The sequence below is a fragment of the Hyla sarda genome, chromosome 1 (genome assembly GCF_029499605.1).
Source record: "Hyla sarda isolate aHylSar1 chromosome 1, aHylSar1.hap1, whole genome shotgun sequence".
In the NCBI taxonomy this organism is placed as follows: domain Eukaryota; kingdom Metazoa; phylum Chordata; class Amphibia; order Anura; family Hylidae; genus Hyla; species Hyla sarda.
The window spans coordinates 315,773,376-315,797,459 of record NC_079189.1 but is presented as its reverse complement, the minus strand read 5'-3'; the positions used below and the strand labels follow the sequence as shown (position 1 = coordinate 315,797,459).

The 24,084-nt window shown below is 41.5% G+C and overlaps 2 protein-coding genes across 6 annotated transcripts in view; one reads left to right on the top strand and one right to left on the bottom strand.

The window, feature by feature from the left end:
* The window catches only part of FBXO10 (F-box protein 10), an 85,202-nt gene extending 79,813 nt beyond the window's left edge, over positions 1-5,389 (top strand). For all 4 annotated transcript variants that reach the window (XM_056518311.1, XM_056518312.1, XM_056518313.1 and 1 more), the window contains exons 10-12: positions 902-1,212; positions 2,824-3,005; positions 4,170-5,389. In XM_056518311.1, coding sequence (XP_056374286.1) covers positions 902-1,212; positions 2,824-3,005; positions 4,170-4,347 — 671 coding nt within the window. In that variant the 3' untranslated portion in view covers positions 4,348-5,389. The remainder of the gene's footprint in view (positions 1-901; positions 1,213-2,823; positions 3,006-4,169) is intronic.
* A 13,214-nt stretch (positions 5,390-18,603) lies between these two features.
* Positions 18,604-24,084, bottom strand: part of POLR1E (RNA polymerase I subunit E) — a 36,992-nt gene continuing 31,511 nt past the window's right edge. For both annotated transcript variants that reach the window (XM_056518309.1, XM_056518310.1), the window contains exons 10-12: positions 22,337-22,418; positions 20,373-20,504; positions 18,604-19,158 (exon numbers count right to left, since the gene is read on the bottom strand). In XM_056518309.1, the coding sequence (XP_056374284.1) occupies positions 19,002-19,158; positions 20,373-20,504; positions 22,337-22,418 (371 nt within the window). In that variant the 3' untranslated portion in view covers positions 18,604-19,001. The remainder of the gene's footprint in view (positions 19,159-20,372; positions 20,505-22,336; positions 22,419-24,084) is intronic.

Here is a 24,084-nt window from a genome sequence, read left to right as displayed (position 1 = left end):
TCCAGCCCCTCCTTTTGTTTTGTACTCACCTCCCTCGGCGGGAAGTTAGGGTGAGCTGATCCGGGCCCGCAATGACTAACCCTCCCCACCGGATGGTCCTTGCAGCATAGATGGCCCAGACCAGCTCACCCTTCCTTCCCGCCGAGGGGAGGTGAGTACAAAACAAAAGCGCGAAGGGGGGGGGGGGGGGAATGGATGATGACGAAGGCCGCAGTGGTCTTCAACCCTCGGACCGCCAGAGGTTTCAAAACTACAACACCCAGCACTACAACAATGAAAGTAATTAAATGGAATAGATTAACAGGACAGGCCCAAAAGCCTACACACTTTAAGGGGTTGTCCCGGGATTTTGCATTAAAAATTTTAAAGGGGTATTCCGCCCAAAGACATCTTATCTTAGGGGATAAGCTGTCTAATCGCAAGGATCCCGCCACTGGGACCCCTCACCCATGCCTAAGCTGGTTATTAAGCTCTAAACAGAGAGAGACAATGACAAATAAATAGAATTGAAATAAATAGTGTTTAAAAGTAACCTTTGACCTTCATATTGTCAGAAAGACAGCCCTCAGTACCTATATCCCAGCCGATGGTACAAACTTTTATCAGCTCTTTCATATGCAAATTAAATGTATCCAGTCATGGAGGGGGGATATGCAGATGCTCAGAATCATGATGGTGACATCTCGGAGAGATTTGGCAGGGTTTAGGATGACCTTCCCAGTACTTAAGGACATCACTCAAGCCTATCTGGATATATCTACCTGGATACATCTAATTTGCATACAACAAGAACGCCATTCTGGACTACATGAATAAAGCACTTGCCAAGAGTTGTAAAGAGTTCATCATTGGGTAATATGACTTGCCTGAATTTTAACTGTGTTTCCTTTTTTTGTTGCAGCTGCTGGGCTGTACATTAAGAGCAGTGAAGCACTCAATATTATAGCTAATGCCATACATGCCAACCATGACAGCGGAGTGGCTGTATTTCAGAGCACTCAGCTTGTACGCATTGGAAATAACAGCATCTCCTGTAACAGACTAAGCGGTGTCCACGTGGAAACAGGCTGCAGAGTGGAGTTACGGGGAAATGGCATCTATGACAACAGAAGTCACGGCATTATCTCCAAGGGAGATGGGACCATCGTAGAGAATGATATTATAGGAAACCGTGGTTGTGGGCTACAGCTGGTACAGACTGCTGACATGAAGGTATATTTCACTGAGACGCAGTTAAAGGGAACCGGTCAGTAGAGTCAATGGGGGAGATTTATCAAAACGTGTGCAGAGGAAAAGTTGCCCATAGCAACCAATCAGATTGCTTCTTTCAGTTTTAACAAGGCCTCTGCAAAATGAAAGAAGTGATCTGATTGGTTGTTATGGGCAACTGGGCATTTTTTCCTCTGCACAGGTTTTAATAAATCTCCCCAAATGTACCTAAACCACAGGCAGCATGAAATCCTAATAGTAAAACTCATCTGGCTGCTAGGCTTTAGAGAAAACATAGTTAAAAAAAAACTGGGAAGAGTTTCCACCCTTGTTTGACTAGTCTCTCGCTATAGGGGATGCAAGTTTTACCTGATGCTTCAGATGTAGACAGCAGCCACATTCAGTGTCTGGATGCTGCACAATTCACATGGCTGCAACGAGAAACGCTAGTAGAATAAAAAACTAAAACCTTTCTTTATATTCAGACATTAATGTGCAAATAACTCATCTAAGGTACAGACCATGTTTGAGCTCTAACTATGGTGTATATGTGGGGAATTCTTCTGATGTATCTATCTAATTCATTATTTTACCATATGTTTGAGTGGTAGGTGTGTCTACACTTTTCAGTACAACTGTATATGCTGACAAGTACCGAAATATTACCTGCATGTGTTTGTTTGTTTTTTGGGGTGGGGGTTCAAAGGAATACAATAGCAGCTGTATAGCTGAAACCTATTCATTGGGACTGTCTTAAATGCCCAATACAGTCTGTACCTTAGGACAGGTGCTTTGTCTGCCCCTCAGTTTCCTAAACTGGGACATATGTGGATGCTACGGGTATGGTGAACCATGATTTAGAAGCACTTTTGTGGACTTAAAGGGGTACTCCAGTGGAAAACTTTTTTTTTTTTTTTTTTTTTTTTTTTTAAATCCGCTGGTGCCAGAAACTTAAACAGATTTGTAAATTACTTCTATTAAAAAAAAAATCTTAATCGTTCCAGTACTTATTAGCTGCTGAATACTACAGAGGAAATTATTTTCTTTTTGGAACACAGAGCTATTCTGATATCATGAGCACAGTGCTCTCTGCTGACATCTCTGTCCATTTTAAGAACTGTCCAGAGTAGGAGAAAATCCCCATAGCAAACATATGCTGCTCTGGACAGTTCCTAAAATGGACAGAGATGTCAGCAGAGAGCACTGTGCTCGTGATGTCAGCAGAGAGCACTGTGTTCCAAAAAGAAAAGAATTTCCTCTGTAGTATTCAGCAGCTAATAAGTACTGGAATGATTAAGATTTTTTTTAAATAGAAGTAATTTACAAATCTGTTTAACTTTCTGGCACCAGTGGATTTATAAAAAAAAAAAAAAAAAAAAAAAAGTTTTCCAACGGAGTACCCTTTAATAAAAGAAACCCTTCTGTCTGGTCTTACAGCATACTATCCGGGATAGTATATTGAATCTGCTGCAGCCAGACTGGTAAGTCACATACATACCAAATGTAGGAGCAGATTATGCAGTTTTCATATATATTTTCTTGCAGTTTTTGAATATTAATGCAAAACACCTAAAAAATGCCAACAGTGTATTACAATTTTGACTCTATATTTAGGTGACCAGGAATAGGATTCAGTCTCTTCATGGCTACGGCATTGCTCTTCTAGATCAAACCAAAAGCCTTGTACAGGAAAACCTCATATTTCAAGGAAAATCAGGACAAAACATATTGCAACAGGTGTCTAACAATGAAGACTGCATCGTCCAGCATAACAAACTGCTCACCTACAAGAAAAAGTAGGTATTCACATGCCTGAAGCTGTAATGTTAGTCTATAATTTTTTGGTACATTGGGGGACATTTATTATTGGCTTTACACTACTTCAATATTCTAAATGTCCCTGAAATTTTTGCGCAATTGCATTTTTTTTTCTCAACAATTTTCGGTAGAACATCTTTCAAAGTTGTCTACTGTTTGGTGCACTGTACCTCACTTTATGCAGTGGAGCTGTATTTATTATTTGCGCAAATACATTTAGAAGTGTTTTTTTGTGCAAAGCCTACCTTTTTTGTGCAAATCTATACTATCTAAGAGGACACATACAAAAGTGTCAGATGTTAAAGCACAAAGCTTAAAGGGTTACTCCCCCAAGACATCTTATCCCCTATCCAAAGGAGGACCGCTAGGGATCCCCGCAATCTAGCATGCAGCACCCACCTGTAAGTACTGCCGGAAGAGCTGGCGGTTCGCAGTCTTTTGCCTCCCGACCACGGGGACGGATTATCGTGATGTCATGCCTCCTCCCATAGACTTATATTGAGGGGGCGGGGCATGACGGCACGAGGGGGCAGAGTCATGATGTCACGATAATCCGTCCCTGTGGTCGGGAGGCAAAAGACTGCGAACCTCCAGCGCTTCCGGCAGTACTTACAGGTGGGTGCTGCATGCTAGATTGCGAGGGTCCCCAGCGGCGGGACCCCCGCGATCAGACATCTTATCACATGTCTTGGGGCCGGAGCACCCCTTTAAACCTCTCTATGCAGACCACTGGTTTCTATAGTTGAGTAAAATTGATCAAGTCCTATGCTCTTTTTGAGCAACTGTGCAAACAATACACAAAGAAAACGGGTAAAATCGAATCTACCTTACACCAACATTGATAACTGTCCCCTATAGTGTATATTAACCAAAAGCTGCTGTGACCCCACTATTCTTTAGAGTGGAAGGGGCTGTATTACTAGTTTCACACTTTCCCCTGCACTGCAATACCTCCAGCCCAATCCTGAAAGGACTGAATCATGGGTGTTTTAGAGGTCACACTCTCCCTGATGATGTTATAGCATTATCCTTAAAGGGAGTAACTCCAGTACTAGTACACCTCTTGTATTCAGTATGGTTCAAGGCAAATGTACAGTTTGTGAATAATTGTGGTTCAATTACTAAGTACTTTCTTCTTGCAGGCCAGATGTTACATGGAAGTTAGAAAATCCACCTCCAAGGCCATATATTGAAGGATGTACAAGAGGCGTCTCCAGCACTCAGAGTAGTCAGAGGGTTGCTACTGTCACAACCAGGATTGCAGCAAGAGTAGAAGGGCGCTGTCACAATAATGGCAGCATCTTCTGTACTATCCTTTGACTAGAAGATACTAATGTTTCATTTCACTGACCACTGGAACTGCTTACATCATTATTATTACGTCAGTTACTTAACATCTGGACAATCTACTAGTTGGAAGAGATGAGGTCCTACCAAAGTACATCCTTATGTGTGTTAGATGCAGCACTCCTCCATTTCCATGCTAGTTACTGGCTGCATTATTTACCTGGAGGCTTTAATAATAAGTTCTATGATCTGCTCAACAGCAACAGATATGGCACTTTACCTGCTTCATAAGCCAAGATCAGCTAAATTTGAATCCAACATATTTATTATGGACCATTTGTAGAGTGAACATAAATAGCACATAACATTGTGGTGTCAGGTGTCCATTGGCTTTTGCTTTGCAGACATATAGCAGATGCACAGACATGTATTTCACTTTAGATGTGCTAACCTTGCTTTTTGTCAGATGTCAATCACTCACTATGTTAACCCTAAATATAACTAGTGTTATAGTTTACATGTATGCTAGATTACAGAGACCACTTATTTACAGGACGTTTAATCACGAACACTTGCTGAATATCTCAGTTGATAATTAATACTTGGGCAGAAAATATTATTAATCGCAGGGTCATACACGTGCCATACAGAGTTAGATTTTATTGTTTTTGTATTATACTTTTTGGGGTTAAAATATAAAGTCTTTTTACAGTTTCATTTTGTTGGTACTGTTATTTAAATAGCATGAAGATGCATGGAATGAGGCCTTTCACAGGAGTGTACCACTGATATATTTAAGGTATGACATTTCATTCAGTTAGGTACTATTCAATCTTCTATGCCTTACATATTGAGATCATGTTTGTCAACCAAGTCTGCAAATAAAATATACTAAGGGCAGACAATTATGTCTAGAAGTAATAGTAAATCATGATGCTACAGCACTTTAACAACCTTATTTCTCATAATCCATAAGAGAAGAAACTCCAGCGCAGTGTGATTTTACCACACAACTTGCTTCTTTATTTATTCACCATTAAAACTATCAACACATGGAACACACAGTGTATCTGACGCATTTCAAGATTAACAAAATGTAATGAATGTAAGGCTAGGGCTACACTTTCACAAAAAGTGTAGCCCTAGCTTTATATTCATAATATGACTAAAAATCATTTAGGTAAAAGATGGGCATCTCCTTAAAACCTGAATACTAGCTTGGTACGTACAATTTGTTTGTTTTATAGCAGTTTTATTGAATACAAAGCCAGGAACAGACCATATGACATGTATAAAGGAAAGACTGGGACTTCCCCTCTTCTTAAATCTACTCCTGGCTTTGTATTCAATTATTGCAATTAAAAACCTGAATGTGTGAACTGATCCTAAAATAGACAGCAGTATGAGCTGTATAAATTGTCTAATCAGGTAGCTGAGCTATCTGTTAGGTTGCCTAAACATGTATCAGTTCTGTCCCAGTTATTGCTGCACAACACAAACTGCATGTGGTTCCCGCCAATTGCTGCCTTTTTCTCTGAAGGAGAGTAAATAGGTATGTCCACTCTAGAGTTCCTACAGACTGATGCCTTTTATATTCCAGGTTTCCACCTGGTGTGATGGGATAAATACGGTCTTTTCATTAAAGGAGAACTCCAGCAAAAGTTAACTTATCCTCTTTCTCTGGGATGGGACCCCGGCTCTCCCAGTGTAGAGTGTGTGTGTCATCTACCGGTGGACGGCACGCGCTTCATTCATTTCTATGAGTGCCGATGATGCCCAAGAGCTGTACTCAATTATTTTCGACGCTCCTGCAGCACAAGGTCCTCAGTGAGCTCCGGGTCCGGTCCCAGTGGTCGGACCCACTTCGATCAGTTACTTTTCCCCTATCCTGTGGATAGGGGATAAGTTAATTCTTGACGAAATTCTATTTAACGCCGCTATGCATGTGCAGGACCTCCCTATTCTATGGACAATGCATGTTCCTTGTCATAATGCTGTGGTGAATGCGCAGTCCTCTTGCTGATCTTGTGGGACACCGGTCTTTGTGACGCAATAAATCTAAGCAAACTATTCAATACACAGTGCTCTTCAACATAACAGTCTGAATGTAGAGATGAGCTATTTCCCATTGTGGACAAAGGTGACCATACATACAATGCATTTGGAAAGTCTGCAACTCTCTCACTTCTCATTTTGTTATGTTGAGGCCTTGTGCTCAAATAATAAAAAAATGATAAAGTGAAAACAGAATGACATTTTTTCTGATTTATTAAAAAGGGAAAACTAAATTAAACTAAAAACTAAATTTTAATTGAACCCAATCGAACATCTCTGGAAAAACCTAAAATGTCTGTCCACTGACTATCCCCTCCCAACCTGACAGAGCTTGAGAAAATCTGCAGAAAAGAACAGAAAGTCCCCAAATCGAGGTGTACTGACCTTGTGACATCATACACAAGAAGACTGGAGGCTGTAATCGCTGACAAAGGTGCTTCAACTAAGTCCTGAGTAAAGGGTACATTTGCGAAATGTACCCTTTACTCAGTAATTTGCAAAAATTTCATTAGCTAAATCTTTATATAATGCAGAAAATATGTATATTCGTAATATACATTGGTTAAAAAAATTTATATTTTTGTCCCTGCAGCTATAGCCTGTGTGTCTCTATGAAGAGTCCAAATACAGGAAGTGTGGGTGGACAAGCAGGGCTCTGTGCACCGAGGACAAGCGGGGCTCTGTGCACTGAGGACAAGCGGGGCTCTGCACTGAGGACAAGCAGGGCACGCCCCAGCTCACACTGCAGGAGCCTGCACAGAGTCTTGCTTGTCCTGCCCTCACTTCCTGTATTTTGTTTCCTCATAAAGACAAACATGCAATAGCTGCAGGGACAGCATTTTGCCCTTGCCCTTGCCCCCCCCCCCCCCCCCCCCAAATACACATTTTTCAACCAATGTATATTACAAATATACATAATGATATTACCTACATTATATAAAAAGTTTTTGTCAACAACAGGTATACTTTAACATTTTGTTTGTTGGTGTGTTTAGTGCAGTTTAATGGGGAAGGACCTGCATTTTGGTGATTTTAGCACCAAGCCACAAATAACAAAATGTGGAAACGTGTCCTAAAGGAGTACTTTAGCTTAGGGCTTTTTTTGTGCCATCATCCCAGGGCTGCCAACATATAGAAAAATAAACTGGACTTACCTGCCGCCGCTCTCTCAGTGCGCTGGAATTGCCGCTTCAGTCCTCTGGTGCAGTCTTCTTCCTGGTTGCTGGTCGTCAATGTGACACACTGCTAATCAGCTTATAGCCAGCAGTGATGTCCCTTGTTGGCCAGCAATCAAATGAGGGGCAGTATGATGCATTGAACCCCAGCACTTCTTCCTGGTACCGGGACTCCATTCACACTGCTGCGCAGTGCATCACCAGCCAAGGCGAGTAATGTTAGATAAATTAGTTGCTTTTGCAGGACTGTCCACTGATTTTTAATATTTATTATTTTATTTTTTTTCCAATGGCAGATGTTAGGAGAAAGGATCAGCCAACTGGATTTCAGCATGCCCAATCCTTCCGTTTTCAAGAAAACCTGCCACTAGAGTTGCCAATTGGCTTATTCCCTCCTCCACAATGTAAACATGCATGGTTAGCAGAGAATACAGGTATAGGGTTTGTCAGCCAACAGCCACCTAAGGTGTATATATGTTGGGATAATCTTTCTAAACAACTGTGCCAAGCATTGCTCCTTTTAAGTTTATGTACCTGTCCCTTTATATAGCAGGCAGTTGCTAATATACACTTCTTTTCCACAGATGTGCAGCTGTGGTCTTATGAAGGCTAAAATGTAAAAGGCTAAATCTTTTCCTGGTTTATAGAACAACTTACATCAACCTTTTTAAAGAAGCACAAAAACATGAAAAAAAAACTGAAAAACTCAGCTATTCGTTCACGCCTTCTACTTCAACTAGTTTTGCGCCCAAAGTCTCCTTGTAACCCTTAGTGCCTTGTTCCTTGCACTTAGAGACGCTGTTCTTTTTTGTTGAAAAAGCAGATGTTACAGCAGATCAGTAGTATGTTTTTTTTTGTTTTAAATAAAAAATATAACTATTAAAACCAATAAAATTGTATCCTACTCACATGCAATTGTATTCTATTATGATGAGTGTATAAATATTGATTTTACATTGAATTTATAAACTAGCAGAGTATATTTCAAAGGAAAACAAAGTTACAGTCCTCATTTAGACCTTTTGGTCAGAGAGTCTCCAAATCTTAAAGGGGTACTCTGGTGAAAACATTTTTTCTTTTAAATCAACTGGGGGCAGAAAGTTAAACATATTTGTAAATTACTTCTATTAAAAAAATCTTAATCCTTCCTGTACTTATTAGCTGCTGAATACTACAGAGGATATTCTTATCTTTTTGGAATGCTCTCTGATGACATCATGAGCACAGTTCTCTCTGCTGACGTTATTATAATAATAATAATGCTTTATTTATTGTTGTCCTCAGTGGGATTTGAACCCAAGTCCCCAGCACTGCAAGGCAGCAGTGCTAACCACTGAGCCACCATGCTGCCCTTAGCATACATCTGCTATGCATGGTTGCTAAAATGGACAGAGATGTCAGCAGAGAGCACTGTGCTCGTGATGTCACCAGTGTTCCAAAAATAAAGTAATTTCCTCTGTAGCATTCAGCAGCTAATAAGTACTGGAAGGATTAAGATTTTTTATAGACGTAATTTACAAATATGTTTAACTTTCTGCCACCAGTTGATTTATTTTGTACCTCCATTGTTGTCTGTCCCTCTATCTTCACCATAACTAGTCAGATACTTTGCTACAGGATAAACTAGGAATGTTTTGAGCATTTAAACAAGCAACATCCATTTATTATGTTTACATACAGAAAACGTATGATGTGTGTGGATATCTCTGATATAAATTTGAGTAAGGAGCAAAACGATTGTAACCTGATTGTAATAGTTTACTGCATAGACATAGGTACCATACCCCACCCCTCAAGTGTTCAAAGGTATACCAAGAGGACAATTCATCAGATCCAGGAGTGTTTGCCAGTCTACCTGGCTACAGTTTACTACAGGAACAAACAAGAGGCACAAGAAGTTTTTAACTCAAGTGCATAATCTCCTGGGCAGAATGCAGTTTGAGGGTACGTTCACACAGCATATTCCCTGCTGTGAATTTAAAAGGGGCGGGCTATCCGCAGCAGATTTTCAACAGCAAATTCAGTGCAGTCGGCTTGGAGCATGGGCGGAGCTTCATGGCGGTGACATCACGCAGCTTCTCCCATGCTCCAAGTTGAGTAACACGATAACACCCAATGTTCCCAGGAATTCACCAGATAATCAACCAACACACAAACACTAGGAAAGACAGACAAGACGTACAAGGGGGAAAGGGAGGGGAAGGACTGAAGAACCCTTCATACAGTGGGAAGAACAAGTATTTGATACACTGCGGTTTTGCAGGTTTTCCTACTTACAAAACATGTAGAGGTCTGTAATTTCTATCATAGGTACTCTTCAACTGTAAGAGACAGAATCTAAAACAAAAATCCAGAAAATCACAGTTTGATTGTTAAAAATGTATTTGCATTTTATTGCATGACATAAGTATTTGATCACCTACCAACTTGTAAGTATTCCGTCTCTCACAGACCTGCTATTTTTTCTGTAAGAAGCCCTCCTGTTCTCCACTCATTACCTGTATTAACTGCACCTGTTTGAACTCGTTACCTGTATAAAAGACACCTGTCCACACACTCAATGAAACAGACTCCAAACTCTCCACAATGGCCAAGACCAAAGAGCAGTGTAAGGACATCAGGGATAAAATTGTAGACCTGCACCAAGCTAGGATGGGCTACAGGACAATAGGCAAGCAGCTTGGTGAGAAGGCAACAACCGTTGGCGCAATTATAAGAAAATGGAAGAAGTTCATGATGACAGTCAATCTCCCTCAGTCTGGGGCTCCATGGAAGATCTCACCTCATGGGGCATCCATGATCACAAGAAAGGTCAGGGATCAGTCTAGAACTACACGGCAGGACCTGGTCAATGACCTGAAGAGAGCAGGGACCACAGGGAGAGATTTATTAAAACCTGTGCAAAGGAAAAGTTGCCCATAGCAACCAATCAGATCGCTTCTTTCATTTTTAAAAGGGCCTGTACAAAATTAAAGAAGCAATCTGGTTGCTGTGGTCAACTTTTCCTCTGCACAGGTTTTGATAAATCTCCGCCAGTCTCCAAGAAAAGAAAAACATTAGTAACACACTACGCCATCAGTCCTGCAGTGCACGCAACATCCCCCTGTTCAAGTCAGCGCATGTGCAGGCCCATCTGAAGTTTGCCAATGACCATCTGGATGATCCAGAGGAGGAATGGGAGAAGGTCATGTGATCTGATGAGACATAAATTGAGCTTTTTGGTCAAAACTCCAATCGCAGTGTTTGGAGGAAGAAGAATGAGTACAATCCCAAGAACACCATCCCAACTGTGAAGCATGGAGGTGGAAACATCATTCTTTTAGGTTGTTTTTCTCAAAGGGGACAGGGCAACTGTACCGTATTGAGGGGAGGATGGATGGGGCCATGTACCGTGAGATCTTGGCCAAGAGCATTGAAGATGGGTCGTGGCAGGGTCTTCCAGCATGACAATGACCTGAAACTCACAGCCACGGCAACTAAGGAATGGCTCCATAAGAAAAGAAGCATCTTAAGGTCCTGGGGTGGCCTAGCCTGTCTCCAGACCTGAACCCAATAGAAAATATTTGGAGGGAGCTACAAATCCATATTGCCAAGCGCCAGCCCCGAAACCTGAAGGATCTGGAGTAGGCCTGTATGGAGGATTGGGCCAAAATCCCAACTCAATGGTCAAAAAAACAACAACTCAATGGTTTTAAATTGAACATATTTTCAGTCTTAGAAATTTCTACAACAAATCTGTCATGCGTAAATTCACCCCAAGGATTGTCAGTCTTTTTGTTCTGTACTTGTATTCAGGCTGTATTTACAGCTTGTGCTGCTCTAGGCACTAATACTCAATACACCCATTACAGCGAGCCAGATTTATCAGAATTTTCATGTAAATGTCATCTGCACAGCATAAAGTGCATGCACTGCATACGTAGTTTGTTGCACAGTGGAACTTACCCCCTACACACAGAAAGGGGTGAAATCAATCATGAATCCACAACATAAAGGGCCACTGAGGCTGTAAATATGCAGGTAAAATTCATAGTTCTCACCCATGTGGATTCAAAGGGGGAAGTTGATTGTTTGTCCAGGCTACTGCATGGCGGTAGCAGCCACAACAAAATTATATTTTTTTCAACTCATTTAAAGTGCTGTTCTCTGCAATGTTGCCCCAACACAGGCCCTCTGGTGTCAAGTGAAAAATACAGCCCTGCTTGTATTGATTAGTGTGCTTACCGCTTTCCCCTGCTTAGTCCGTTGCCGCTCCCCGCCTCAGTACTCTATGTATGCACATGGATAACCGATGAATTGAGACGGAAATCTCTGGGAGTGGTGAGTGCCATTGTTTCATTTCTACTTTTATTAATTTGGGTTGATGCTTTGCTTATATAGCCATGGTACATATGGTGTTTGGACATCTTACATATAGAGAGAGCATCTACTAGCAAAGAATGCATAGGGATCTATGTGTGCAGTGCTCCTTGGCTGTAGACATGCTCCAGATCAACCAGCAGTACATCTTGGGGATAATGGTTACAAGCTTTGTTCTTTTAGAGTACGTTCACAGATTTTCTGCTGCCGGTTTTCCTACCCCTGCTTCTGCAAAATATGCAAGGATGTACCCTAAAATGCCCCAAAAAAAAAAACAATAGCCGCACTGTTTTTTTTTTTTTGCATCAAAAACATCGGCTAGATGTTAGCAGGAAATAAATAAGGAAGTCTGCAATGCCAAACCTACTTTGCGTTTGGTATTTTTTCCATGCTCTTGTGTTTGGCAGTTTCCCACAATCACAGCATGTTGAGATTATGTCGCTGTATTTACCATTGGGAGGGGATTTTGTTTTGGTATATTTGCTGCCCAAAACACCAAGAGGCACTGAGTGGGCTCCCTGCATGTGACCCACGCAGTGAAAATATGCCACAAGGTAAAAAATAAATAAATAAAATTTGGCATTTCCACAAAAAAAAAAACCATTTTGTTTTTAATAAAACAAGACAACGATAAATGAAGAAAAATACAACGAAAGCATCTAATCTTAAATTGTTTTTTGATTGTCTAAACAGTTACCCCACTGATCAGACATTGATGGCCTATCCTGAGCAACAAGTTGAATAAGCACAATTCAGAACCAGTTAAAGGGTAGGGTGACACGTAAGGGATCCGCAGCGTATTTTACACCTGCGTGGTCTGCTTGTAGCATCAATCCACCACTATGAGCAGACACACAGGGACCTGCAAGTCGCGGCACATGCGCAGTTTACATAGACATCATGGCCGCTCTCGTCCTAGCTCAGGGACCAGGGTCCGTGAGTACATTGCTAAATGTGTCCAAAGTCTTCCATTGCTAGATGGAGGTAATTTTAGCAAGTAACAAAAAAAGGAAAACCAGAACTGTATATTAAACTAAGCTATGGAATCAAATATGGAAACTGATAAACTACCCTATAGGTGTTAGACCATATGGCAGGTTTAACGGATGCCTCAGGAAGTTCACATATGGACAGCGTTACTGCAGATTTTTCATGAAATTTTAGGCTTCACCAAACTTTGAGAGCATTTGTACCAAAGCAGAAGTAGACTGTCCACCTAATAACAAACCCATTGTGAATGATGTTACTATTTTAACACTTTGTTCCAATGTATTTACCCCTTAAGGACACACCCAATTTTTGTTTTTTCCTCCTTGCCTTCTAAAAACCATAACTTATATTTTCATCCATATGAGGGCTTGTTTTTTGCGCAACCAATTTTCCTTTGTAATGACAATCATTTTACCATACAATGTATGGCGCAACCAAAAAATTTGTGTGGGGGAAAAATTTTTTTTTTTCACACTGTACACTTTACAGTAAAAATGACATGTTTTCATTATTCTGTGGGTCAATACAATTAAAATGATACCCATGTTATACGGTTTTCTATTATTGTGCAGCTTTAAAAAAAATAAATAAATAAACCAGTTTGATAATTTGGACATTTACCAAATATAGTTAATTTTTATTTAAAAAGTTTTTACACTTTTTGGGATAAAATGGCAAAAAGGGGAAAGTTGCATTTTTATTGGGGTCGGGACTTTTAACTTTTTTTTTTTCTTCTCACACTTTTTATGTCCCCATAGAGGACTATTTATAGTCATGCCCTTAAATGTTGGCACCCCTGAAATGTTTCTAGAAAATTAAGTATTTCACACAGAAAAGGATTGCAGTAACACATGTTTTGCTATGCATATGTTTATTCCCTGTGTGTGTATTAGAACTAAACCAAAAAAAGGGAGGAAAAAAAGCTAATTGGACATAATGTCACACCAAACTCCAAAAATGGTCTGGACAAAATTATTGGCACCCTTTCAAAATTGTGGAAAAATAAGATTGTTTCAAGCATGTGATGCTCCTCACCTGGAGCAAGCAACAGGTGTGGGCAACATAAAAATCCCACCTGAAAGCAGATAAAAAGGAAAGTAGTTCACTTAGTCTTTGCATTGTGTGTATGTGTGCGCCAGACTAAGCATGGACAACAGAAAGAGGAGAACTGTCTGAGGACTTGAGAACCAAAATTGTGGAAAAATATCCACAATCTCAGAGTTACAAGTCCATCTCCAGAGATCTAGATTTGCCTTTCTCCACAGTGTGCAACATTATCAAGAAGTTTGCAACCCATGGCACTGTAGCTAATCTCCCTGGGCGTGGACGGAAGAGAAAAATTTATGAAAGGGTTCAACCCGGATAGTCTGGATGGTGGATAAGCAGCCCCAAACAAGTTCCAAAGATATTCAAGCTGTCCTGAAGGCTCAGGGAGCATCAGTATCAGCGCAAACTATCCGGCAACATTTAATTGAAATGAACCGCTATGGCAGGAGACCCAGGAGGACCCCACTGCAGACACAGACATAAAAGCAAGACTACATTTTGCCAAAATGAACTTGCGTAAGCCAACATCCTTCTGGGAAAACGTATTGTGGACAGATCAGACCAAAACAGAGCTTTTGGTAAACCACGTCATTCTACTGTTTACCGAAAACAGAATGAGGCCTACAAAGAAAAGAACACAGTTCCTACAGTGAAATATGGTGGAGGTTCAACTATGTTTTGGGGTTGTTTTGCTGCCTCTGGCACTGGGTGCCTTGAATGTGTGCAAGGCATCATGGAATCTGAGGATTACCAATGGATTTTGGGTCGCACTGTACAGCCCAGTGTCAGAAATCTGGGTTCGTGTCCGAGATCTTGGGTCTTCCGGCAGGACAATGACCCCAAACATATGTCAAAAAGCACCCAGAAATGGATGGCAACAAAGCACTGGCGAGTTCTGAAGTGGCCAGCAATGAGTCCAGGTCTAAATCCCATTGAACACCTGTGGAGAGATCTTAAAATTTCTGTTGGGAAAAGGCGCCCTTCCAATAAGAGCGACCTGGAGCAGTTTGCAAAGGAAGAGTGGTACAACATTCCGGCTGAGAGGTGTAAGAAGCTTATTGATGGTTATAGGAAGCGACCGATTTCAGTTATTTTTTTCCAAAGGGTGTGCAACCAAATATTAAGTTAAGGGTGCCAATAATTTTATCCAGACCATTTTTGGATTATTGGTGTGACATTATGTTCAAAATGCTTTTTTTCCTCCTTTTTTGGTTTAGTTCCAATATACACAAAGGGAATAAACGTGTGTATAGCAAAACATGTGTTCCTGCAATCCTCTTCTGAGAAATACTTAATTTTCTAGAAAAATTTCAGGGGAGCCAACATTTATGGCCCTGACTGTATAGCAATCATTAGATTGCATAATACTGAACAGTGCTATGTATAGGCATAGCACTGATCAGTATTATCGGTGATTTTCTTCTCAGGTCTGCTCGATCTCAGACTAGAGGAGAAAACCCTGGGATGACGGCCCGAGCAGGTAATGGGACTTCCAGCCGCCATGCTTGTCCACCCACACTTCCTGTATTTGGACTCCTCATAGAGACACACAGGCAGTAGCTGCAGGGACAAAAATATACATATTTTTTAACCAATGTACATTACAAATATACATATAATGGTATTATCTACATTATATAAAAAGTTTTTGTTGATGACAGGTACACTTTAATGGGGAAGAAAAAACAACAACTCAGTTTCAAGCTTAAAAAGGAATTTGACAGCTGGTTCACCCACATTAAACCCAATAGACTAGGTTATGGTGCGGTAAACCTGAGTAAAATGATAGATTACTTACAAAAAACAGTACAGCCGTTACAGGCTCTGTTGCTAGTATGCAAATATGTCCCTTAGCGCAATGGAGGTGGCAGACAACTTTTCCAAGCTTCCCTGCTTCTTTCCTCTCATACGCTGGCGCAGGCTCTCATGTCATGAGCACACGAGAGTGAAGATTTATACATATACAGAAGATGGCCGAGCAAGGAGGAAGCAGAGGCAGGTAAGTTTGGAAAGCTGGCTCTCACCTCCATTGCACAAAGGGACATATTTGCATACTCGCAACGGAGCCTATAACTCAGAAATGGCTGGACCGATGTTTGTAAGTAATAATCATTTCACTCAGGTTCACCATTACTATAACCCTGTGTATTGGGTTCAGTTCAGCTGAACTGTCAGTTTTCCTTTAACAACTTGAATTTTTTTTTATTTTCTCAAATGAAGTATCCGATTACACCCATGTTTTCCTTAAAGGGGTTATCCACCATAAGGTGATTTTAGTACGTACCTGGAAGGCAGTAATGGACATGCTTAGGAAGGATCTGCGCTTGTCTTGGGCTAAATGGTTATGTCATGAGATTACCTTAACACAATGGCTAGCTTTTTGTGAACTGGTATTTCCTGTTTCAGTTTTCTTCTTTTGCCTACAAATCCCATCATTCCATTTTCCTTCCTCCCACACATCAGCCACCCCACCCATTCAAACATAAATGAGCTGCATCCATTCAAAAGACCTGTGGTTTTCAATCAGGGTGCCTACAGCTGTTGCATTAGTTGCAGATTGATCTCTCTCCCACCAAGCGATCGCTCCACCCATTGAAGTCATTTTGTATGCTGGTAAAAATAAATATTGGGGTGAAAATCACATATGAATTGTGAGAGAACCGTCACACACAGGTACAGACACTATATCAGTGGTTCTTAACCTGGGTTTGATCAAACCCCAGGGGTTCGGTGAGTTAGTCCCGAGGGTTCGGTGGGGGAGGTCACAACAGGACAGGCAAACCAAGCAATTGCTTGGGGCCCCGAGCAGAGTCTGTGTTTGCCCGTTCTGTAGCGACGGGGCAATCCCCCCCCCCCCCCCCCCCCAACACTATTAACTCCCTGCGGCCCCGCGTTAAGTTTAAAAACGCAGGGCCGCTGGGACATAGCGCACGTCGGGACATCACTGACGTCCCGTGCGCGCGCCCATGAAAACGAAGGCGCCAAGGACCGAAGGATAGAGAAGGAGGAAGACGCGCGCTGGTCAGCTTGGTAAGTGACCAGCGGCACGTCATCTTCGGTGCTCCGACCACCGGTCCCGAGACCTACTGCTATAGCTGGAGCGGTGGTCGGAGCACTGAAGTGGGCAGTACACAGGCATACAGCCTCCAGCCATACACTTTATATGGCTGGAGGCTGTATGTCTGTGGTGGAACACTGCCTACATCAGTAGTCTTCAACCTGTTGACCTCCAGGTACTTGCCAAGGTAAAGCCGCGCATTTCTGAACTGGTCTCTGAAAGACAAGAGCAGAAGTCACACTGATTTGCAGTAAATATTCATTATGTTTTTGTGTGAAAATCATGTTTTCATGGTTTTGTTCTTTGTTCTTAATGGTTTTGTTCATTTTGTGCACCTATGTATAAATATATACTTAAATATATACCTCCTATATTTTGAATTTGAAAAAATCATATTTTATTTTCCCAATTAAGAGGGGTTCGGTGAATGCACATATGAAACTGGTGGGGTTCAGTACCTCCAACAAGGTTAAGAACCACTGCACTATATTATGAACTACACTAATTTTACAGCCCCTGTAGCATAGTAAAATAAAAAAATTCCTGGAATACCCCTTTAACCCCTTAAGGACGAAGCCCTTTTTCACCTTAAGGACTGAGCCCTTTTTCGCAATTCTGACCACCGTCGCTTTACGAATTAATAAACGCTTTTACCGAATATTCTGATTCTGAGTGTTTTTTTTTTCGTGACATTCTACTTTATTTTGGTGGTAAATTTTCAGCGTTAATTGCATCCTTTTTTGGTGAAAAATCCCAAAATGTCATGAAAATTTAGCATTTTTCTAAATTTGAAGCTCTCTACTTGTAAGGAAAATGGATATTCCAAATAAATTTTATTTTTATTCACAAATACAATATGTCCACTTTATGTTGGCATCATAAAATGGACATATTTTTGCTTTTGGAAAAAAAAATTAGAGAGCTTCAAAGTAGAGAAGCAATTTTAAAAAATGTCATGAAAATTGCAAAATCTGAAGGGACAGATGTTACAGAACTACAACTCCCAGCATGCCTGGGCAGTCTAGGCATGCTGAGAGTTGTAGTTTAGCAACATCTGGAGGGCTACCATTTGGGCACCACTGTAACAGTGGTCATCAAACTGTGACTCTCCAGATGTTGCAAAACTGCAACTCCCTTTGGCTGTCTGGGCATGCTGGGAGTTGCAGTTTGGCCTTCCTAGTGGTTGCCACAGTAAAGATCACTTTACTTTCACTTTTATCCCCCCCCCACCTATCCACCTGACCAATGGCAGGGGATAGGAGGAGATCGCAGCACTGCGACCTCGCTCCTACACCTCAGGATGATCGGGGCTGTCACTGACCGCTCCGATCATCCCTATTTTCCGGGTGATCGGGTCACCAGAGACCCGATCAGCCCGGAATAGCAGAAAATCGCATGTCTGAATTGACATGCGATTTTCTGCGATCGCCGACACGGGAGGGGGGTCTCAGGACGCCCCTGGGCGATGTGCCGGGATGCCTGCTGAATGATTTAAGCAGGCATCCCGGTTGGGTTCCAAACCGGCTAGCGGCGGGGACCGGAATTCCCACGGGCGTATGCATACGCCCCACGTCCTATAGGAAGATACTCCAACAATTTGGGGTGGCCAAAACAATTTTATTAGTGCCATCTGAGATGCCAGAAAAGTTCTTTGAGTATCAAGACACTACAAAGTTAAAGTAGTAGAGTAGAGTAGTTTGGTCTACTAAAGTAAATGATCCCACCATGGTTACAGTGAGGTAAAAGTCAGAATACATTTCTTTTATTATTCCAATGCAGTTTTCCAAGGGCCAACAAACCATCATCAGCACTTTGGCTATAGAATATAGCGATGTCAAAACTGGTGGATTATAACTTGGAAATAAAAAGCAATATGCAGTACCAAAGCGTATAAATGAGACGTGATCAGTTTTGTCTCCATTCCCATGTGACATCTGGCTTCTGTGTTTTCAAACAGTAAAAACGTAGGTGGTAGTTGTAAGAAAATCTGTATAGCTGTTTTCTCATAACTTTCTTGAAGATTTTCTCCCTCTCACCGGCTTGTACACCACCAAAGGTAGCTCCAACACACCCATTTTGTGCCCTTCTCCCAGAACCAAGTCAGAAAACATCAATCTCTTGCTTATTTTCAATCTCAAAGCTTTAGCGATTTCAATGATCCTATGAAAAACACATAAAAAGCACATGTGATAACAAGTCTGCGTGCTTCTAAAAAAAATTATATATCATAGTGAGGTCCTGTATGGCTTACATAGGACTCGGCACAGAAGGCAATTATATAAAAGTAAAACAGCATACAAAGTAGTCTGGCACTGCGGTGTAGGTGGAGATATGAATACTGGGATAAGGGCTATTACTGCAAGATAGACGTATGGCAGTGCTCAGGATTGAAGTGGCATAAAAATCGCAATATGATCAAGGAGAGAATGAAATCCGGCCACTCAAAATTTTGTGTCTTCAAACTTCTTTATTAGACGTAGAATTACTCACATACATGCAAGGGACTGGGACAGATCCAGGGGGTACAGATAGGCAACATGCTCCATAGGTATGTCCGGAGAAAGCACTTGTAAGTGCGAAACGGAGCTTGTTGCCTATCTGTACCCCCCTGGATCTGTCCCAGTCCCTTGCATGTATGTGAGTAATCATTCGTTTAATAAAGAAGTTTGAAGGCACAAAATGGTGAGTGGCCGGATTTCATTCTCTCCTTGATCATATCGCAATAATTCAAATGTACTAACAGGAGCATGGGCTATATAAGCCACTACTAACATATCTATCTGAAGATAGACTTCTGCCACGACAGCAATGTTGTATGATGGGGGGTGATTGATTTAATAAAACAAAAAAGACAGTCATATGACTGCTCATCTGTGCACATATGAGGCCTCCAACAAGAAAGGTCCCTCTACCTGTGGTCAATTCTAAAAATGCTAAGTAGCTGACTATTTCAGATTGAAGGGAATGGAGCGTGTACTACATGGATGCAAGTTATTCACCCCTCCGGCCCGATAAGCCCACCCATATCTCTCCATCTCATTATAATTGTGCACACCCATCTGAGGGATTCAGGAATCTTTCAGATGGAAATAAAACTCCAAAACTCTGTAAAGGCATGTGATCAGCCCCACCCCAGGAATCTAGACATACAACTATATAGCGGTTTTAGAAATAGGGTAAAAAAAAATGTATCCAACTTCCTGACACTTGGGACTCGCTCTATTTTTCTGGAGTCAAGTAACCTCTCTGGAGGAGTTATCCAGGACCACAATTAGGACTTCAGGGATCATTAGCCCTGTAGTATTACAAAACAAGGGGGCTAGCTTAGTGGCCTATCCTCAGAGTACATATACACTCATTGCTTTCATACATACCTGTCCTCTGTAAGCTGTAAATCCCTCTGTAATAACGTCAGATCCACTTGAAAATCAGAAATATGCAATGCCAGGGCTAGGACATACGACACAATTTTACATTTCATAGTTGCTGATATGGAATTAAGAATCCTAGAAAAGAAAGATAAAGTTATGCGTAAGCCTACAACTCAATGAATAATCCAGAACCTCTTCCTATGGTTAATATCATATGATTCCATACATGCAATTTTTGCATTGTGGATTTTTTATGAACGCTATTTACTGTGCAGGATAAATAAGGAAATAACGTATTTGTTCTGTCTTTTTATGTAAGTGGTGACACCATGTTTATTTTCTATTTAAGTATTGTAATCGAAACCTCCTCCAAGAGTAACTTCTTCCAAGAGCAATTTGATGAACGTTTTTTACAGCATGATGGGGCATCATGTCATAAGGCAAAAGTGATAACTTAGTAGCTCAGTGAACAAAACATTGAAATTTTGGGAACCAGGAAACCCCCAGATCTCAAGGCCATTGAGAATCCATGGTCAATCCTTAAAAAAGTGGATGAACAAACAAAAACAGAAATTGTGATAAACACTTTGATCAGTCAGGATTTGGCCCAGAAGCTGATATCCAGCATGCCAGGGCGAATTGCAGAAATCTCCGCCCATGTTCCCGCCATGGACAGAGGTGTCAACAGAGAGCACTTGGGTCAGACAGAAAAACAACTTAACTTCCTCTAGAACATACAGCAGCTGATAAGTACCGGAAGATTTTTTTTTTAATGGGCGTAATTTACAAATCTGTTTAACTTTCTGGAATCAGTTGATCTGAAAAAAAAAATTGTTTTCCACCCCTTTAACTTGCTGAAAGCACTCAGGCATTATTTTAGGATAACTGCAGGAACTATGAATTACAGAGAGACATACATCAGACACCCCAAGGTATCTCAGTCCATTGCAACTGAAGCATGTAAGTACCGTATTTATCGGGGTATACCACGCACCGGCCTATAACATGCACCCTCATTTTACCAAGGATATTTGGGTAAAAAAAAAGTTATTTACCCAAATATCCATGGTAAAATGAGGGTGCGTGTGTGCGCATGTATACCCCGATACACCCCCAGGAAAGGCAGGGGAAGAGAGGCCGTCGCTGCCCGCTTCTCTCCCCCTGCCTTTCCTGGGGTCTAGAGCCCTGCTGCCGCCGCTTCTCTCCCGCTGGCTATCTGTGCCGCTGCCTGTTCTCTCCCCCAGACTATCGGTGCCGCACCGTGCAGCGCATAGCAACGACGCAGGGGACGCACACCGGAGGCCTGAAGCAGCACAGACCTGACCCCGGCAACAGGTAATTATGCAACCGGGGATGGGGGGAGGCAACGGGGCAGTGGCGCCGGCAATGGGTGCCGCTGCCCCTTCTCTCCCCCTGGCTATCGGCGCCGGCAATGGGGCGCCGGCACCAATAGTCAGGGGGAGAGAACGGGCAGGGGCGCCGATAGCCAGGGGGAGAGAAGGGCCGGCAGCAGGGCTCTAGACCCCAGGGCAGGCAGGGGCAGAGAAGCCGGCAGCGCTGGCAGGTCTCTGCACCTGCAAAGCCGCTGCAGTTCATAGATTTAAAGCGCCCACTTTAAATCATTGAACAGCAGCGGCTTATCAGCGTATAACACGCACATAGACTTTAGGCTAAAAATTTTAGCCTAAAAAGTGCGTGTTATACGCCAATAAATACGGTAGTTGGGCAAAGTGAGGGGCTCCTTATGTCAACCCATCAGCACAACTGCAGGGAGCTAATGAGTTATCATGAAGGCAGGAGACTAAAACAGGCTCTCAGGTCTGAAAACTGTGCATGGATAGTTTCAAAATAAAAATAATATAGAATAGTCAAATATGTCATTTTTCCGATTATACAATCTTTAACAAAAAAAAAAAAAAAAAAGCTTTGTCAGCATATTTTATATATAAAAGAAAGCAGTGACTCACCTTTCATTCTTGAATGTTGGGACAGTGAAGTTCTTCAAAAGGCTTCCAGCTATAATACTTGGGCATCCCATAGCAATAAGATCTAAACCATACACAAAATAACGTAGTTTTAGCTCATCACCTACTGAAATAGTCGAATTGCACAGAGGATTTTTCCATACAAAATGCATGTAAGATAATTTCTTCAAATGGCCACTGTCACTTTAGCCTGTTAAGGACGAAGGGCGTATCTGTCCTCCCCGAGTCCTTAAATGGCTCCTGCACTCGCTTCAGAACAGTGGGTGTCAGCTACCATCATGAGCCAGACACTCACTGTTAAGGACAGGCAGCGGCAAAACTGATACAAACCCTTTAGGCGCTGTAATCAATGCCAATCACAGAGTCTAAAGGGTCTTAAAAAGTGAAAAAGTTTCTAAAATTATATAAAACTCCCTCCCCTAATAAAAAATAAATCCCCCTTATTTCTCAATTCTACAAAAAAAAAAAACGTTAACATATTTGGTATCGTTACGTGCGTAAATGTCCAAACTATAAAAATATAATATTTATGATCCCACACGGTAGACGACGTAAATAAAAAAAAAAATATCAAACACCAAAAATAACAAAAATGGTACCGATATAAACTACACTAAAAAAAAGGGGGGGGTCAGAAAAGGACAACTTTATACATATGAATTTAGTAATAAAAAAAAAATTGTATTTTTTAAAAGTAGTACAATAATAGAAAAACTATATAATGCGAGTATCATTTTAATCGCACTAGCCTATAGAAAGTGTTCTGAGTTAAAAACAACCCCCCCCCCCCCCCCCAAAGTTAGCAAAATTGCAGTTTCCTTATAAATTTCCGCCCGCAAATATTTTTTGGATTTCATGGTACATCTTATGCCCTTCGATTTTCAGTGACATGTTTCCCCCTATAAAAAGATGGGACAGACCAGTCACTTAACCCCTTAAGGGCCCATTTGGCCATAAAGGGGTACTCCTTTAAGGACCTGGACAATTTTCGTTTTTTCCTCCTCGGTACGCAGCGCACTTTTCAGTAAAAATGACACCATATGTTTATTCTGTAGGTCCATACAGTTACAAGGATACCTAATTTATGTTATTTTACTTCTGACCCCTATAAAACTTATTTTTCCGTAAATGGGGCTGTATGAGGGCTGATTGTGTGTGCCGTGGTCTATAGTTTTTATCGGTACCATTTTTGTTTTGATGGAACTTTTTGGATCCTTTTTATAAAAATATTTATGGTATATGAAGCGACCAAAAATGCACAATTTTGGACTTGTGTTTTTTAATTACTTTATTTTATTAATAAATGGGGGTGATTTAAACTTTCATTAGGGGAGAGGCTTATTCACATTAATTTTTTTTAAGTCCCCATAGGAGGCTATCTTTCAATTGCATACACTGTTTAATGCTGAGCATTGATCAGCGTTATTGGTGCTCTGCTGCTCCAGCCTGCCATGGCTGGCTGGGGACATCAGAGCACCAATCGGACGGCGAGGAGACAGGTAAGGGCCCTCTCACCGTCCTCTCAACTGATCGGGACATAGCGATTTCACCGCGATGGCCCCGATCAGCTCTGCTGAGCTGCTGGGATCATTTCTTTATCAACATTTCAGACGCCGCAATCAACTTTTTAAAGGGTTAATGCCAGGCATCGGCCCGAACGGCGATGTCCAGCATTAACCCTGGGTCGTCGCTGATGATAGCAACTGTGACCCACCAGGTATGAAGTACGC